The 19,654-nt window shown below is 43.4% G+C and overlaps 1 protein-coding gene across 1 annotated transcript in view; it reads right to left on the reverse strand.

Annotated features, from left to right (window-relative positions):
• Positions 1-1,510: 1,510 nt before the first annotated feature.
• gas7b (growth arrest-specific 7b) overlaps positions 1,511-19,654 on the reverse strand; it is a 107,691-nt gene continuing 89,547 nt past the window's right edge. Inside the window, exons 12-14 of the mRNA XM_015976263.3 lie at positions 3,419-3,498; positions 3,246-3,344; positions 1,511-1,762 (exon numbers count right to left, since the gene is read on the reverse strand). Coding sequence (XP_015831749.3) covers positions 1,649-1,762; positions 3,246-3,344; positions 3,419-3,498 — 293 coding nt within the window. The 3' untranslated portion in view covers positions 1,511-1,648. The remainder of the gene's footprint in view (positions 1,763-3,245; positions 3,345-3,418; positions 3,499-19,654) is intronic.

Genomic DNA, 19,654 nt, shown 5'->3' on the forward strand with positions numbered 1-19,654 from the left:
TTTTCTGTTTGTCACCAATAGTTTCAGGCCAGTAAGATGAAAATAAACCTGTATAATTTCCAAAACATGGAACACAATTAGGATTTAATCAGCTAATGAATCTCCACAGGGCTGGAGCATCCTGTAATTACCCAGCATGAGTCATGCACACACACTCATTGCTGACCTTTCTGTTCGGAGAGGACAATTTTAGTGCTGTTTCAGCAGGAGCACACATATATATATATATATATATATATATATATATATATATATATATATATATATATACGTGTATATATATATATATATATACGTGTATGTATATATACGTGTATGTATATATATATATATATATATATATATTTATAAATACATATATATATATATACATGTATATATTTACGTGTATATATATATATATATATACATATATACATGTATATATATATATATATATATATATATATATATATATACACGTATATATATATATATATATATATATATATATATATATACACGTATATATATATATATATATATATATATATATATATATATACACGTATATATATATATATATATATATATATATATATATATATATATATATATATATATATATATATATATATATATATATATATATATATATATATATGTAGTTACACTTCCTTATATGTGGATTTGGATGAGTAAAGGAATTAGTCAAGTCTTGGATTTGACCACAAAGTCACTTTATGCTTTATTTGTGACTCTGAGCAAAGGTTTTATTACATAAAGTGTACATCAAAAAGGGATTGAAGCTTTAGCATTAGCTGCGGTAGCTAGCTCCTCCTAGTTCGGTCTAAACAAGGCTCACTAAACCTCGCTGTGTACCAAAATAAATTCTCTCTTTCTTCAGTAACCATCACTATTGTAACCTGTGAGTAAAACCATAGCAACAGTAGCTTAGCATCAACACCTGGACATGTCCTCCTATCAGCTAGTGAAGACAACACTCTCAGGTCTGAATGTTAACTCGTTAATCATAATCCCGCTGCTGCGTGACACAGAGCTTTCTCACACATGCACACACACACGAGGTTGATCTTCCATCGTCTCACCTGAGATTCTCTAGTAGAGTTTTGTTGCTTAAAAACATTTTAACTGTCATCATCCCAAGGAACCCAAATGGCCAGCGAGCTGCTTTTGGATCTGGAAATGTGTGTGTGTGTGTGTGTGTGTGTGTGTGTGTGTGTGTGTGTGTGTGTGTGTGTGTGTGTGTGTGTGTGTGTGTGTGTGTGTGTGTGTGTGTGTGTGTGTGTGAGTGTGTGTGAGTGTGTGTGTGTGTGTGTGTGTGTGTGTGTGTGTGTGTGTGTGTGAGTGTGTGTGTGTGTGTGTGTGTGTGTGTGTGTGTGTGTGTGTGTGAGTGTGTGTGTGTGTGTGTGTGTGTGTGTGTGTGTGTGTGTGTGTGTGTGTGTGTGTGAGTGTGTGTGTGTGTGTGTGTGTGTGTGTGTGTGTGTGTGTGTGTGAGTGTGTGTGTGTGTGTGTGTGTGTGTGTGTGTGTGTGTGTGTGTGTGTGTGTGTGTGTGAGTGTGTGTGTGTGTGTGTGTGTGTGTGTGTGTGTGTGTGTGTGTGTGTGTGTGTGTGTGTGTGTGAGTCCAAAGCCCAGACAGCTCTGAGGTCAGATCTCTATGTCCACAGGCCTGGTTTCACCAGTTTTATTCTCCCGTACCCACAGCTCTCGGTCTTTCGTGGGATCCACGCTGTGTAGGAGCTGGTCCACCGGTTCTATGGTCTGGAAAACAAACGAACATCAGAACAGATCAGGATGTTAGGCTGGTAAAGGCCACACTCCGTCGTTAAAGTGTACAGTGGGCTCCCTCTGCTGGTTGCAGACGCATGATGCAGTTTAAATTACTTTGTGTAGATTTTCACAAACTTCGCTGCTTCAGTGTTTTTAGCTCTTTAGGTTAAATGTTCTTTTGTTCCAGAAGTTGATTTAGGATTGTCTCATAAGTTGTAATCCCTTTTTTTTTTACCAATATTTCTAGTCTCGGTTCTTCTAGACCTCTTTGACTGCACAGCACATGGACGTTAGGACAGATTAAAAGCGTTTGTGGCGTGATGGCCGTGAGAGTTGCTGTGACTGATGAGACGTTTCTCCACAATTCTAAAATGTTCCAGATTATTCCAAAGTCTCTTATTATGTTCCATTTCACTCTAGATGAACGTTTATACTTTGGGATTTCTTTTACCAGGACAGCATCCATATGTCATCACTTCATGTTCTGTCATTTTCAGCATGAAAATAAACAACCTGAGGCAGTTATGGTATTACCTATATTACCTGTAAAGGATTTTTGAAGCAGCTATTTAAGTTCTGATCTCTTTGTACTCCTCATAGACATAAATGAAGAATTCCTGCTCTGCCTGGGAAAAGAACGCGACTCCTTACTTTCCTTTCTCTCTCGTTTATCTAGCATCGATTATCAGTGGCTGCCTGCGGACGCGCGTGAGCCTTGAACGTCACTCCTCGCTTAAATTAGTGAGGACCGAATCCACCTGAGCTTCCGTCGTGGAACCGAACAAGCCTGGAGAGAACCGATACGCTAATTCAAACGAGACTTGATTCTTTTGAGCTTGCTTTATGGAACGGGCCTCTGGTCTGAAGGCCGGTCAACACCAACGCTTCTGAAAACATTTACTGGAGTCATTTTTATTTATGAACGCTGACCATGAAGACACAAACCCAAACGTGGGCATCACCCACACCTATCCGTGTTTTAACTCATTTGCTGCCATCGATGTGTAAAGTCATCATTTTAAATCCAACCGCTCGCTGCATTTGTTTTACTGGGCGGGCGTCGGAACGAGCCCCCGCACCGCGGAAACAAACATCACGGCTCTAAAGCCGATCTTCATCCATGTGTGTCACGTGAAGCAGAAAATCCAAGAATCAGGAGATGGTTTGGGGGCGCCGCTGTGAAAAAAAGCGAGGCGCGAACCGAAATCGCTTCTGCAGCTCACAATTCGACAACGGATCAAGAAAGAAGGGATAATGCTAGAAACACGCTGATTCTTCCTGATGTAAGAAGTGGGTCTACTCTTTCTTTTGCTGTTTACGTGACCATAGAGCTCAATGTTCTGGGACTCTTCAAAAAACTGTAAAATCGCTGAAAACGCTGGCAGTCAGAGGCTTTCTGGTCAGGAAACGGCTGGCAGTGAACGAGTTAAACAACTCCCGGGACTCGGTTTCCGTAGCAGACTAGACTACTCACACTTTGGTTGAACATGTCTGTCTCATGTCGAAGCGTGGTGTACTGGCACAGGTGTTGTCTGATCATCTCCACCCGCTCCACCTCCAGCCTCTCCAGCTCCTGCGAAACACAACGGAGGAAAGAGTCACGGAGCCGTCCTCCTCCTCTTTAAAGACAAACACGCGTGTCCTTACCAGACTTGTGGTCACCATCTCCTCAAACCATTTGGACTGAGACTGGTTGTAAAGGTCAGCGCAGCGCATCAGATCGTCTCCTGTCAGAAACAAACACCGGTCCCGTTAAAGCTCGTAGGATCAAGGCTTCGTTTCTCCTGAGAAGCAACAAGCAGCAACACTCTCAAATGTCGTTGTACCAAAACAGCACAGAGACTCTGGACCAATGATGGCCTTCATTATGATGGATTATTGCATTAGGGCTCCTCACATCCTGTTGGCAACAAAACACACATTAATTATGAGGAGGATGAAATCATAACGGAAATGCTCCAGATGATTCTCTCTTTCTGTTCTCAGGGTGACTCCTGAACATCGATAGAGTACCAACAGAACCACAACCTGCAGCCGACGTACTGAAAAGCAGGCCTCTTCTTGGTTTTGGCGCACTTCAATAACATTTAAGGAATAGTTGGTTTGAAGTATTTTAGGCATCATTTTACATGCTGTCATAAAACGTTACCCACTATTCCTGTTTCCATGGGAACCTAAAGAGTATCAGCCCGGCGCTGCTGTTTAATCCAGCTGTTGCAGCAGGTATGAGCTCCTTTATAACAGCTGGTGTGGAGCATACAAGTGTGTGTTCACACAATGAAACCAGATCCACCATGATCTTAAAGAGACACCTTTATGAAGTCCACCCATCTGCTTGGAGAAAAACTATTCACCAGAGTCTTCATGTAACTGACAATCTTATCAGGGGTGGACATCCTAGAAAAGTCCATATAAGGGTGGACCTGGGGTGGAAATAGAAAGGTCCTCAAGCGATGCTGTCCATGGATGTGTGTCCCTGTGATGGGCTGAAGGCTTGTCCTGGGTGTCTCCCACCTCTAGTCTGATAACTGCTGCAGACATCAGCTCACAGTGGTTCTACTCGCTGTGACTTATCCATGACACTGCTCTTTCACATGCAGGAAACAAGCAATTAAATCTTTTTTTTTTTTTACTAAGGAAAATGTCAGAAATGTGATGCAGTGAGTAGAATCTGATGACCAGACTTTTCCTTTGTGGCTCAAAAGCTGAAAATTTTGGAAAACACAGTTAAATGAGCACAGCTGATTCTGAACAAACCTCACTGTTTTCCATTTATTTTATTTAACCAGGAAGGAAATCCCACTGAGATTAAAAAGCTCTTCTTCAAAAGGTCAGGACTTCTGGAGCAGTGTTGGGAACAGAGTGGAGATATTTGGTCATTAGGCACAGGACAGGAGGTGGAGGTGGTGGGACCCACTAAGTCCCGCCATGATGTCCTCTGCACACCTACTTCCTGAGTCTACTCATAGTTTAGTTGTCTGACAGTTGTAGTTTGGACCAAACGGGGTCATAAAACAGAACAACGATCTTCAACTCAGCAGCAGAACACGAAACAAAATATTCATGGCTCTGCAACGGCCCCGTCAATCAGAACATGGTTAAAATGCTGGGGTGGGACCTTAGGAGGACTGAGAATGTCCTCCATTGAACAAAAGCAACATTGTAAAGACAAGAGGGTCAGACGTCCTCCAGAACCATGTGAGAGGCAGATCCGGTCCATTATTCCAGCATAATGAAAAACCCCTGTTCAAGAAATCCCTCAAATATAAGCAAACACAACCGAGGAAAGACTAGGGGTTTCATGAAAAACAAGCTAAAAACTGTGTTTTATCATTAACAGTAACATATGTAAGCCATGATGTTGTGTTTACATATTTAAATTTATTGTTTACTTTTGTTGATCTGTTTTTGTGCTGCGGGGGGGGGGGGGGGGGGGGGGGGCTGAGGAGACCCTTCCCCGTCTAAATCACCCTGCAGCATCAACATCTGCTGCTGCTGTAGTTGCAGCCGTCTTAGGCGGCGTCTTTCACGTGACAGCATGAGGTCGTGCTGCTGGAGCATTACATCACACGTTTAGCTTGCATCTACTCTCAGACGGTTCCTTCGCTCCAGTAGATCTGCTGAAAACTCAAACCAGCCAACCAGGCTGAGGTGGACTTCCCTCGCTTGAGCCCTTCTAACCGAGCAGAGCACCCACTTATTGGTTTATTTGTTTTAATGTTGGGTGTTTGAGTTCAGTAGTTCTAGTTTAGGAGTAAAGGCACATTCACACTGAGTATTCAGGTACATATCACTGGTTGTGTACCACAGTCCCATCGTTCCCAGTTTCCGCTTTGTGCTGTTAAGTCATAGATTCCATTGTTCTTATGGTTTCTACATGTTTAATCTCCAGCCATGTGGTCAGAGGGTCAGAATATCTCATAATCCCTAAATACACTGTCTACTCTTCTAATATGACCATTTGGTGTGACTCCTGTTCTATAAACCCTATCAGAGTTAATAAAACACACTGGTGACCAAGCCTCTGGTCTGTGAGGATACGCTGTGATCCTTTACAGAATAAAACACTGTAATGACTTCACTTACATGTTATTTAATAAGCCATAAGACATAAGATTCCATAGTAAATATGAAATCAACCTTATGGATCTTTGGGTACTTTTAACCAGAAGATTGGAACTTTTTATTGCAGGGATTATGTAACACTTCGTATTAACTGAGAGACAACAGAAGAGAGAGAGTCAAGTTTTAAAATATTAAAGATTTATTACTAAACAAATTAAAACTAGACTAACTTTAACACTAAGTGTACGGTGTAACTAAGGTGAATGAGACAGAGAATGGTGTAGTGTGGAATGTTGTTCAGAACCAGCAAATCCGAAGAAACCATTAGTTCTGATGGGAGTGAAGGTGATGTCTTCGTGCTAAGCTTTGATTAGGCGATTCATAAACACATAAGACGCCATCTTGTCGCTCCACACATACCGAGACCTCTGTACAGATCCAGACTGCCAGGTCCTCGAACCCCTCTTTTGGTACCGGAGCCGATGAAACAGCATCAGCAGTACGACAGACTAGTCTTTGGATTGTCTCCAGGTAAAAAGTGACAGTTGGTTGACAGCGTCAGATGGACCCAGAAGGTTAGTGAGTTCAGCTTTTATTCTGAAAGGAACCGTTGCAGCAGGTGAAACAGCAACAGATTTTATCCAGCTTGTCGTTGGTTCTTTTGGCTGAAGAGGAAAGTTACGGATTGGCCACTCAGACAACTTCTCTAGAACGCTTTGAACCGGCGTTAAAGATGACGTGGGCATAGTTTCATACTTCGGATGTTTTGGTTTATGGTCGAATGAAAAGATGACAGATTTACCAAACACCACCAAAACCACGCCTCCGTCAGATCTGGCAGATTCTGATTGGATCAGTAAAAGTAATGTGTCATGTCTTAACGCTACGTGAGATCAGTCCTAGTGGAAACATTTAAAGTCGTATTACTTATTATATTCTATAGGATTATAATAAAGTAATTAATATTTAGATTTCACAGATTGGTCACATCTTATTATTGACTAACACTTGGTTGGATTAGCTTTATTAAAATAGAGTTCTTTGATTTATTAAAAGGAGAGAGTCCTTTCTTCATTCTTCTGTTGAGCTGGAAAGGAAGCAGTTTATAACAAATGCATGAGACCTTGAGGCCATATCTCATGCAGACTAGTTCTGTGTCAGAGGAGAGGGGAAAATGACTTTTAGGTGGAAAACAGTCATTTCATACCGTTACAACACTTACCACCAAAACTATTTTAAATGACGTCTCTCTTAGTTTAAATCAAACAGATTCTTTACAGTTTTCTTAGTTTTTACAGAAAATGTTCTGTGACCAGCCCTGGTCCGACGCTGGAACTTATTCAACCAAAGTTTTGATACAAATGTGTTCTGGCATCCACACCTTTCTAACTGTCTGGAGCAGAGACCAGCCCTCCTCCTCCTCCTCCTCCCACTGCCTCTGCCTCTTTAAAGTTAGATAAATAACTGGAGAACATTTCTGTCTGGCTCACAGCGCTGATAAAGAACATGAAAAATGAACCACAGCAACTCGGGTCACACACAATCTCAAGTGACAGGCTGGAGGAGGATTCTAGTCAGTTAACTGTTTACAGGGATCTGCTTCTGCAAGCATCGGTCTTTTACATCTTTGTGGGTTTAAATGAGACGTTGTTATGTTTGGTACAATAACTCAATTCATCTTAATAGAAACAGATTTGGGATAACTGGAAGAATCGTGTATGGTTCACACACACACACACGCATCTCTGTATCCTTGTGTGGACCTCCATTGACTTCCATTCATTTTAGTGACTCCACTAAGCCCATACCCTAACCCTAACCATTACCAATGCTGTTGTATTCCTGATCCAAGAAGGCGGACTGAATGGACGGAGGTGTTTTAGCTGCTTGTGAGTTTGGTCGATCTAGACAAAAACAGATAACAAATTAAAAGTAGTTGTGGGGGATGAACTGCTAACCGTCCTAGCTGTGAAGTCCAGAACCATCAGCCAGGATGAGCTTGTTTCTCTTGCTGTGAGCTCATTTGACTCTGAGTGGATTGAGACCTCCAAGAAAGTCCTGTTTGACTTGTGTCCCACTACGCAGCGCAACGTGACGCACAAAGGCCCACTGAAGGGCGTAAATAACAGAAAGAGCTGCTTCAAAGTGCTGAATGAATGTGGACAGCATGTCCCGCCGTCTGTGTCACACTACTTGGACGACCTGCCACCAGTGACCTTCTCAAGCATGGACGTGTGTGGCCTGCTTAGAAGGATGAAGCAGCTGCACGCGGACGGGAGCACCATGACGCAGACGCTACAACACCAGGCAGACGTGAGATCGGATCTTTGCACATTCACGTCCGTTATAAAACATCATGTGAGCAACCTGGAGAGCTCAGCAGATGTGGAGCGAGACTGTGGGCAGCAGGTGACGAGGACAGAACGTAAAGCTCATGGACAACGCGGGACAGGAACGGAGGTGATGACTACTCTGGTGTCAACCGAGACGGGAGACGGAGTGAGAGGGAAAGGAGGAGACCCCTGCTCGGTGTGAGGAAGGCGGCAGCAGAGAAACGAGCGCTCCTTGTGAAAACAGCAGGGGGCTAAGCCAGGGCTGGTGTGCTGTAGTTAAAAGAGGCAGACGAAAGGCAACAGGTTAATGTGAAAAACTCCACAGCACAGACATCGAAGAAAAGTCTGGAAAAAACATCACTGTGGTTGGCACTGGTGCTGGATGAAACATGGAAATGGTGAAGACTAGACTGGTGAGGGTCTTTGCTTCTAGATTCTCACCTGAGCTGGATGAAGAACTGTTGAGCAGTTACCTGAAGGCAAACTGGGCTGTGAGGTCATGTGCCAAAAAACAGTCAGCAGATTCTCTAAGTGTCTGCTGAATGCCGTGAAGTGTGTGAGACGTAAAACCCAGAGATCTGGCCTGAGGGAACCTTTGTACAGAGATTCTTTGACCTACGTAAGGCCTTGGGGTCACCACACAGCGCTGTCCTTGCGGTCTGATGAATGAGTCCCAGGCAGCCCAGGGTACAGCAGCGTAACTCTGAGGCTGGGCCAGAGTGTGGAGGACAGGAGTCGCTGACATGTTTGGACCACCTGCTGGATCAGTGTGATGTTCTGTGCTTGCAGGAAACCTTTTTAACGAAACAGGATCTAAGAGGTTTAAACTCCATTAATAATCATTTTCATGCAGCTGGAGTCTCAACTAGTGACACTGGAGGTGGAATAATAATGCCGGGGACACACTGGTTGCCGAAGCGCCACGAAACGGGGACCGCCTTCATTCATCGCCCTTGTTATCCTATTCTATAGACCACATAGGCCGCCGAAGCGCTGCGCGCCGGCGCTCCAACCCGCACCGTGTAGCGATCGCTTCGGCATCTGCTCTATTTTTTTCGTGAGCCGCGGGTGAACCGCGTCAATTCTGGCAGGAAGTCAAACCTAGACATAAGAGGCAGGCCGGTAAATGTAACTAAATAAAGCATTTCAAAATAAAATTCTGCGATAGTCAAATGTGTTCGTAAACACACACTGCATAAAAACCACACACACACACACACACAGCGAACTTGTGTGTGTGACCACATGAAGGGGGTGTGGTTTGGGGTGTCTTTCAACCGGAGCAAACAGGACAGAGAGGCAGAAAGTCGTAGGTCAGCTATTAACAACTGGTTCACACCATAGGTTCACACACACACACACACACACACACACACACACACACACACACACACACACACACACACACACACACACACACACACACACACACACACACACACACACACACACACGTAAAAACACACACACGAACAGCAAGGGGGAGGGGGGTGTAGAGGAAAAGAGCAGAGTAAAGGCAGAGAGGAAATGGAGGACACCAAGTGGTTAAAAGAAAAACTACGAGGCGCACCTCGACCGGTGTCGGTACAAGATCTGCTCGGGTGCAAGATCGGCTCGGGGTCCGTCGACTGCCGATGACGTTTAAGTAGTTGATTGGCTGAACATGAACCTTACGTAATTACGTAATCACGTTGCGTTGTTATCACGTTACGTTGGTCCAGGCAAATTTTTCTGTTGGAAAGATGGACAACTTTTACAAAGAAATCCATCATTACCTCTGAAAATACACTTTTAGCATAGAGCTGCATGTATATTAGGGCTGAACGATTAGCTGCATGTGCAATTAAATTGTGATGTGACAAAAGGAGATTTTCTAATCGCAAAGGCTGCAATTTGGCAGCGAGTGGTTAGCGCAATGCTAATATACGTGGAAAAACCCATAGGAATGCTAATGCTAATATCACCGATTACATTATTACAAATTATGAATTAGAAACGTGCCAAATGATTACATTTGGAGTCTAATAGAAAGTAAAACTACCATCAATCAAATAAGTACAGACAGGTATTTTAGTAAAGCCAGAAAACTTTTAACTCCATAGCTTTGGCTAGCAGCTATGAGCGTACCTGAACTAGGCATGGACAAGACGTCAAAAACTAAACACAAAATACTTAAATAAACGGGACCCACACTATACGTTATGAAAAGGAAATTGATGTTAACTGTACATTTTGTAACTGTGTGAAGGAAGATAGTTCTCATTTATTTTGGTCATGCTCATACACAAATCTTTTCTGGCAAGAATTTTGCGTTTTTGTTGTTTCCTTAATCTTTTCTGAGTTCTCTCTTTGTTATGAGGAAATATTGTTTGGTTTCTTTCAGTACCCCAAGCACAGGGCAAACGAATTTTATTTGATTAATTTATTGATATTATTAGCTAAATTTCATACACATAAGTCGAAAATTTCTAATGCAAAACCATCCTTTCAGTGCTTTTTAAATGAAACCAAACAATATATAAAAAACATACAACATTCTCAAAATTTGAAAGCTGTCAAAAACATAAACTTATGTTCCCTGTTCAATATCATGTCATTCTTTGTTAGACTGTTTTGTTTAACCATAGAAACCCCCTGACATTGTGCTTGTTATTTCTTTGTACTTGTATTATGTGCTCTGTCAATAAAGCGTATTCAATAAAAAATAAAAAATAAACGGGACACACTTCTTTCCTGCAAATACAATTTCACAGGTGTTGCTAATACCTATGATCCTTCAAGGGATGTGCTCAAAGAGGAGTTCAACATTATGAATACAATATAGTGTTTTATTTGACAAATACCATTATAAACACAAACTTACGTCGTAAGAAACATTATTTTAATAACGAAACTGCTAAATTCGTTCCAACAGTATAGATGTGTAGTGTATTTTGTCCGAGTGGGTTTGCCGTACTTTGACGTCATCGGCAGTCGAAGGACCCCGAGCCGATCTTGCACCCGAGCAAATCCTGTACCGACATCGGTGCGGAGAAACAAGCATCTGGTCTGAACTGAGGAGCAGCGAGCAGCGGCCGAATTTCATGAGCGCTTCGCCTCCCGGCGCTTCGGCAGCCGTTGTGTCCCCGGCCTAAGGGGGAGAATACCAGGTGGTGTTATACAAGTGGTGTTATACATAAATGTGATGGGGCGTGATGTGGACTGGTATCTAGCTATCTATGATGAGAAGGACTTTGTTGTCCTGAGTGTGTGTATGCCGTTTGAGTGCCTTAATAATGAAGCGGAATTTATTTGTTTTTGTTAATAGTTTTATAAAAGTTAATACAGTCCTAAATGTGTGTGTTTTTGGTGACATGAATGCAGATACTCCTGATGGAGACTCAATCGTTGCAAACACCTGAATCTACTCTGTGAACATAGTGCCTTACTGCTGTCAACTGAAGTATTTACCTCTAGGCAGGGGCGCAGATAGGATTTTCAAACTGGGGGGGACAAAGTTCCAATGTACCCTCCACCAAACACACACACACACACACACACACACACACACACACACACACACACACACACACACACACACACATGTACACGTACACATACACAAACTATTGCAAGCGCCTTAACTAGAGCTCAGTCAGTTTGTGTAATTTCATCCAATGGTTTACGTAAAAATTAACACTTTTATATACGTGTTTGAAGCCATTATAAAGTGGAACGCTGGCAACAAAGCTCTGCCTGATCAACACTATAAATGATAAATAATCCACACTTGTATAGCGCCTCTCAGAGTACGGACTCCAAAGCGCTTTACACTACAGTGGATCATTCATCCATTCACACACACATTCGCACACTGATGATGAGCTACGATGTAGCCACAGCTGCCCTGGGGCGCACTGACAGAGGTGCTCCACTATTTAATTCAGTCATTTGTTATTCTCCCAATCAATTACTAACCAAAACCTCATGCTTTATGGAAAACGTTAAATGATTTTCAGCATACCGATCTTTACAGAAAACATAAAAGCCCTAAAAAACTGCACATAAAATATAATAAGAAACGAAATTCACTTATCACTTAGAGCAGTGGTTCCCAAACTTTTCAGCCTGACCAACAGATGTTCCTTCGTATTTTTACGTTATTTATAAATTTTCATTATATTTGGAAAGTATTTATTTATATATAAATATATAAATCTCTTTTTAAATTTTATATTTTACTTTTTTTATGATTATGTGGCACACTTGACTTCCATACAAAACGCATCGGCATCTGCCTCTTTTTAAGGCTTTTGTTTTACATTGTCGCTACGTCTGTCACGTTAGCGGTGTTTTACCATCGTTTCTACATCCATCACGTCCCAGAGAAGGTTAAACCAACATCAAACCCAACGTCTGGAGCTTGTAAACTCCACACACCTCTCGTGCAGCACCAGCTGTCTGATGCTGCAGCAGCGTCAATCGTCCCGGCTGGATGAGTGAATTTCTTCATCAATTCAATTCAATTCAATTCAAAAATACTTTATTAATCCCAGAGGGAAATTGATTGCTGTAGTAGCTCAGAATAATAATAATAATCAAGTCATCAAAGAGTTGTTGTATATTACAATGGCTGTTGGCAGGAAGGATCTCCAGTAGCGGTCAGTGTTGCAGCCAAACTGAAGAAGCCTCTGACTGAAGACACTCTTCCGTTGTCGGACAGTCTTGTGAAGAGAATGCTCAGGGTTGTCCATCATTTTCTTGATTCTCTGGAGAATCCTTCTTTGCATTAGCTCCTCCAGTGGTTCCACAGTCCTCCCCAGAACAGAACCAGCCTTTGTTATTAGGCTGTTGAGCCTTTTCAGGTCCCTGCTTCTGATGCGGCTACCCCAACAGACGATGGCTGAAGAGATTACACTCTCAGCTACAGACTTGTAGAAGATCTGCAGCATCTTGCTACAGACATTGAAGGACCTAAGCATCCTCAAGAAGTGCAGTCTGCTGTGTCCCTTCTTGTAAACGGCTTTGCTGTTCTTTCTCCAGTCCAGTCTGTTGTCCAGGTGAACTCCAAGGTATTTGTATTCCTCAACCACCTCCACTTCTTCTCCCATGATGGAAACAGTGTTTGACTCCACCCTGTTTCTTCTGAAGTCTAAAATCGTCTCCTTTGTTTTGTTCACGTTCAAGGTCAGATGATTGTTTCCACACCATGCCACAAAGCGCTCCACCAGCTCTCTGTGCTCAGCTTCCTGTCCATCTCTGATACACCCGACAACTGCAGTCATATGAGTAATTCTGTAGATGGCAGGTCTCTTGGGCCATTCCCATCTGTACTGGGTCGGCCCGGGCCGGGTAGCCCCAGTCGTCCCCAGCCTGGCCCGGTTGATTCCACACATCCTTGTCTTAAGCCCATGTGGGCTGATTCTACCCACCAATCAGAGGTTTGCTTTAATGGAAGGTGTGAATTTGCTGTCAGCAGTGGGTGTGTTGGCCCTGGTCGGCCTGAAGCAGACCCCCTCGAGAAGAGGGCTGAGAATGAGCCTTGGTTGGCCCGGAAAAATACCAGGCCACCCAGATATGTAAACAACCTACGCTACCCGGCCCGGTACAGATGGGAATGGCCCATCTGATTTGTACTGGAAGTCTGAGGTGTACAAGGTGAAAAGGAATGGTGAGAGTACAGTCCCCTGTGGTGCTGCAATGTTACTGATCGCCTGGTTTGATGTGCAGTTCTTCAGCCTCACAAACTGTGGTCTGTTTGTCAGGTAGTTTTTAATCCAGGCGATAGTTGAGGCCCCCACCTGTGTCTTCTGCAGTTTCTGGCAAAGTACATCAGGATGAAATGTGTTAAATGCACTGGAGAAATCAAAGATCGTGACCCTGACAGTGCTGCCTGCTTTGTCCAGATGACAGTGGATTGGTTGAAGCAGCTGGATGATGGCATCGTCAACTCCAACTCTAAGGCGATAAGCAAACTGTAGCGGGTCCTGATATGTCCTAGTTTGCTTATTCAGGTGGACCAACAGGAGTTTCTCCAGGACCTTCATGATGTGGGATGTCAGGGCAACCGTTCTGTAGTCGTCATTGACTGATGGGCAAGTTTTCTTTGGAACTGGAACAAGGCAGGATGTCTTCCACAGGACTGGAACCTTCTCCTGGGCCAGGCTGAGGTTGAAAAGGTGCTGCAGAATCCCACAGAGCTGCTCTGCACAGGCATTCAGTACTCTGGGGCTGACACCATCTGGACCTACAGCCTTGTTCCTGTTCAGTCTCTCCAGCTGCCTCTTCACCTGACTTCTAGAGACAGATAGGTGGGAGGGGGAGGTAAATGGGGCAGCAGCATCTCCTGACTTGGTTGAAGACAGATTTATAGAACCAGAAGAGTCCATGACTGCGTTAGAAGACAAAAGAGCTGGCGTGTGACAGGAAAATGTTGGATCAGAGGAGGATGGGATGTCTGTTTGGCTGGGGACAGGCAAGGAGGATGCTGGGTTTGTTCCTGAACTGAACCTATTGAAGAACTTGTTCAGTTCATTGGCTTGTGTCCAGGCTGCCATCTGTGCAATCCTTCCTCTGCTTGAAGCCTGTGATCTTCTTCATCCCTGACCAGACATCTCTGATATTGTTCCTCTGTAGTTTGTTCTCCAGCGTCCTCCTGTATGCCTCCTTGCTGTCTCTGATCTTGATCTTCAGTTGCTTCTGTATACTCCTCAATAATTCCCTGTCTCCCTCCTTGAAGGCTCTTTTTTCTCATTTAGCAGATTCTTCAGTTCACTGGTGATCCAGGGTTTGTTGTTAGCGAAGCATCTCACTGTTCTGGTGGGTATGATGTTGTCCACACAGAAGTTTATATAGTCAGTGACACATCCAGTCATGGCATTGATGTCCTCTTCATATCCTTGGCAGAGAGTCATCCAATCAGTGGTCTCAAAACAACCCTGCAGGGCTTCTTCAGCATCCTGTGACCATTTTCTCACAGTTTTTCTTGTCACGGGTTGCCTCTGAACAAGTGGTTTGTATTCTGAGCTGAGAAAAACAAAATTGTGATCTGAATGTCCCAGAGGAGGTCTTGTATTGGACATGTATGCATTCTTTACATTTGCATAACACAAATCCAATGTCTTGTTTTCTCTGGTGGAGCAGCTGACAAACTGTTGAAATGTTGGAAGTGTAGCAGAGAGTGAGGCATGATTAAAATCACCAGACATAGCCACAAATGCATTGGGGTGTTGGGTTTGTAGCTTAGCGACAATGAAACTGATGGCATCACATGCATTTTCAGCAATGGCTGAAGGTGGAATATAAATGGTTGCCAAGACAACACTAGTGAACTCTCTTGGCAAATAATATGGGCGACAACTTACTGCCAAGAGTTCAACATCTGGGATGCAGAGACGACATTTCACTGAAACATGACCTGTTGTTGACAAGCACTGCCATTCCACCTCCTTTTCTTTTCCCGCTCCTCTTCAGATCTCTGTCTGCTCGTACAGTCAGGAATCCTGGCAGAGAGACGCTGGAATCGGAGATATGGTCCTGCAGCCACGTCTCACTGAAACACATAACACTACACTGCCGATACTGGCTGAGTCCTTGAAAGGGCTTGGAGTTCCTCCATCTTGTTGGCCAGTGATCTCACATTGCCCATTATGATCAATGGAAGAGATGGTTTGAATTTCCTCTTTCTCTGTTTCCGTTTTGCTCCTGCTCTGCACCCACGCTTCTTGCGTTTTAGCTCATTTGGGATTTGTGGCTTCAGTTGAGGTATAATTTCAGCCTTTTCAATGTTAATCAGCTGCTCCTGATTGTAAACCAGCTTGATGCCATGGTTACACATCATAACAAATACTCAAAAAGTGAAAAAAGTGAAAAAATAGCAGTAAAAATCCTCCAAGCTTCACAGCACCAGAAACAGAAAAGTTAAATATCCAAAAAAATACAGTTCCTCCCGAGAAACCAGAAGAAAAAAATGTCCAAGAAAAGGCAAAACTTACATATATTCAACAGAGCTACTCCAACATGCAGCCACCCAGAGCAGCGCAGTTCCGGAATATCAGTACCAGAGTCAATATTCTGCTTCATAATCGGAGTCAGTCATTACCAGACAAAGTGATCAGTCAACAAAGACCAGACCTGCCAGCAATTATACTTTTTATCTAATATTTGCGCTCTTCATGCTGCACTTCTCCTCCTCTCCCTGACTGGGAGCCTCTCGGCGGGAGGTGTTTTTCAAACTCTAAAAACTCCCAAACTTTGCTCAGCCTGAAGGCTCCACATCCCCACTATCTTCTGATGTAAAGTAGTAACTTCATGAGGGATCATATTGTAGATGAGACTCGTTAAAGTCAGCAATGTGGCTTTGGCGCTTATAACGAGTAAGTCCCAACCACACTGACCCAACATGCATAAACAGACAGATCGGTCCCGCCAACTTACATTGTTGGTCTTTTTTAAATACGCAGTAATCGTTGCTTGCCTTTTTTGCTTCATCCTGCATCCTAGCAGCAACCACTTTGGCGCCTCTGGAGTCGGTGTTTGTTTACGTCATGCTGCATTCAATGTAATTGGAAAAAGGAGCTTCAAGCGCTAAACCTCCGATTTTTTTTTTTCTGGCCTTAGTTGGGGGGGACGAATCGGGGCCGATCTGAATCTGGGGGGACAGACCACTGTTGATCACGGTGATCTTTGAGAGCTGAATCATACAAATGTCTTTATTTACGAACCTCTGCCATACTAGTTCTTGCCAGTCCGCCATGTTTTTCCGCGTCCGACCATCCGCGTGGTTAGAAAATTTCCTAGGTGCGTGGTGCGGAAAGTTTGGGCCGTGCGGAGGCGCGGTGGAGGGGCGTGGTTGTTAAAATGACATAATTTTGCAGCGCGGAGCCGTGCAGACCTCACGGACGCGTCGAGCATAAACCAAGCTTAACCCTAACCCTGTCAGACACAAGCATCTTATATGAGCTAACCCTAACCACGTCCCATTTGGGTTTGAATTAAATCTGGAGTGTGTGCCCATGTCTGAAGAACATGACAGTGAAAATACCAGGAAAGTTCTGGAATGGCCTACCCTCTCTAAGGAGGGCATCTTAAAACTATCAGCTGCCCAGGAACTCTGCTGGACAGAATTAACGACACCTTAAAAACCCCAGATGATCAGTTTGGCTTTAAGCCTGAGCTTGGTACAGACGTGCTCTAAAGGAGATGGCGACCAAATACAGAAACCAGAACCCCTCAGTCTCTGTCTCCTTCATAGATGCATCCAAGGCATTTGATAGAGTTATCCGTAGAAACTATTCATCAAGCTGCTGCAAAGAGGTGTCCCAAGGTACATTGAACACATCGTGGTTTATTGGTATGGTCAGCAATGTTACAGGTCAAATGGGGTAACAGTATCTCAGAGCCCTTTAAGGTCAGTAATGGAGTCAGACAAGGAGGCGCTCTATCGCCTTTTCTTTCTAACCTGTGCATGGATGACTTATCAGTGAGGTTAAAGGCCTGCAGGACTGGCTGTGCAGCTGGTGGTGATGTCATAAACCATCTGATGCATGCAGATGACTCGGTGGTTGTAAGTCCGAGCACCGCTGGTCTGCAGCAGTTACCATATATCTGCTCTGACTATGGAGTAGAGCACAACACGATGTCTAATGCAGCTAAAAGTGTGGTTATGACCTGCCGGGCCACGGAGGACGAGCAAATGAAGTTTCCAGATTTGTATCTGTCAGACTCTGTGATTAGTGTCGCCTACAGGGTAAAATATCTTGGTCGTATCATCACAGAGGACATGAGAGATGATGGCATGTGTAGGCAGTGCCATATGTTACGCTCAGGGGAATACACTCACCCCCGTACATGGCCTGTCTATGGACTAACTATGAGAAATGTAGTATGCTAGGCTGCAGGTTGCCTATAATGATGCTCTGTGATACTGAGGAAGCCCAGATGGACGAATGGCGGTAACACTTTTGTAAATACGAGGATGAGCACCCACAAGCTGTCAGAAGAAACATTATTTATACATTTATTTGTAGGCTGAACAATTCTAAACATGTGATTGTTTAAAATCTAACCAGCGCCTGTGTCATTGTTACCAGTCAAAGGTGTGGAAACACTGGAATAAGTCTTCTTCTGTTTTACATTAGAGAGTCACAATAATTGAAGCTTTATTTTCAACTACTGTCGTCTCTTGTTTTTGTTTTTCGTGATTATTTTGTATCGTGTGCTTTAGTGTGTCATATTGCGCTCATTTCATGTTATCTTATCTGTACAATGTTATTTCCACTCCTGTGAACTGGACTGAGTCCGGAATAAAGAATACTTGACCTAATCCAAACCAAGTTATTTCACACCATCCCTCTAAAACCACATCTAAGGGTATTTGTCATTGTGTGGACCAGCCAGATATCCCCCAATGTAGAAATGTCCTCACACTACAGGTTAAAGTTAAATGTGTCCACTTAAGCATGTAAAGAGAAGTACACACACACACACACACACACACACACACGATATGAGGCGTTAGCTGAACAGGAGTGTCTCGTTGCTTCGGCTCTGATGGATCTGAATCATTTATGATTCAGAAACTTACTGTGGGTTTTTGAATCGGCTAGAGGTTATCATGAAACAAGCAGGTTTTGTACAAAATGAAGGCATTTTATTAAATATGTAGCGTCATGAATGGCCTCTAATTTGTAACAAAGGTCACACTTTCCCAGCTGGGTTAAGCTGGGTCGACTGTAACTTTGCCCCACAGATTAACCGCCAGGAGCCATGATGTCTGCTGAACAACATCTTTATCTGCTGTTGATCCGTCCCAAGATGAAGGACACTTCAAGATTTCACAATAATAATTTTAAATAATAATTTTAATAAACTTTTGACTTTATTACTGTTATTACAATCATCATAAATAATCTCTTGGTTCAGTATAAATGTATTTTAATTACTGAAATGACTTATTATGCTTTGGGTATAATAATAATTATTGTTGATGATCCTAATGTGTGTTCAGTAAACCAGAAGGTCATCTTGCACATTAACCACCTCATGCAGAGAGGTATCCAGGGTAAAGTTTAAACCATCTCACACGTCTTTACTTCATGACCAAGCTTTCTGACGCGGAGAGGGCGTGTTCTGAGGGTTTTGTTAAAACTAAATCTTCTGCAGCAAAAAGCCAGTTCTTGAACCCACCAGAGGACGAGGGACGGCCGCCCCAGCCTCGCTAAGCATTCTGTCACGCCGATAGTCTTGCTTCGAATAAACACACCTGTAACCAGCTGACGCAAAACTCCTTCAGAGTTATTGATTTTGAGACGCTAATAGTTCCACCAGTCGCGTGACCCACGGAGACATCTCAGGACCGATTTGGTCGCACTAAGGTCCTTCTACCAACCTCGTGCCCGGAGGACATCATCTCCACCTGACATCTCGGATGCAGAAGAGGTTCTCCTGATACTGGGTGAGGTAGACACTTTTGACAGATGACGTCTGTATGCTGTTTATCTACGAA

This window comes from Nothobranchius furzeri, chromosome 16 (assembly GCF_043380555.1).
Source record: "Nothobranchius furzeri strain GRZ-AD chromosome 16, NfurGRZ-RIMD1, whole genome shotgun sequence".
In the NCBI taxonomy this organism is placed as follows: Eukaryota; Metazoa; Chordata; class Actinopteri; order Cyprinodontiformes; family Nothobranchiidae; genus Nothobranchius; species Nothobranchius furzeri.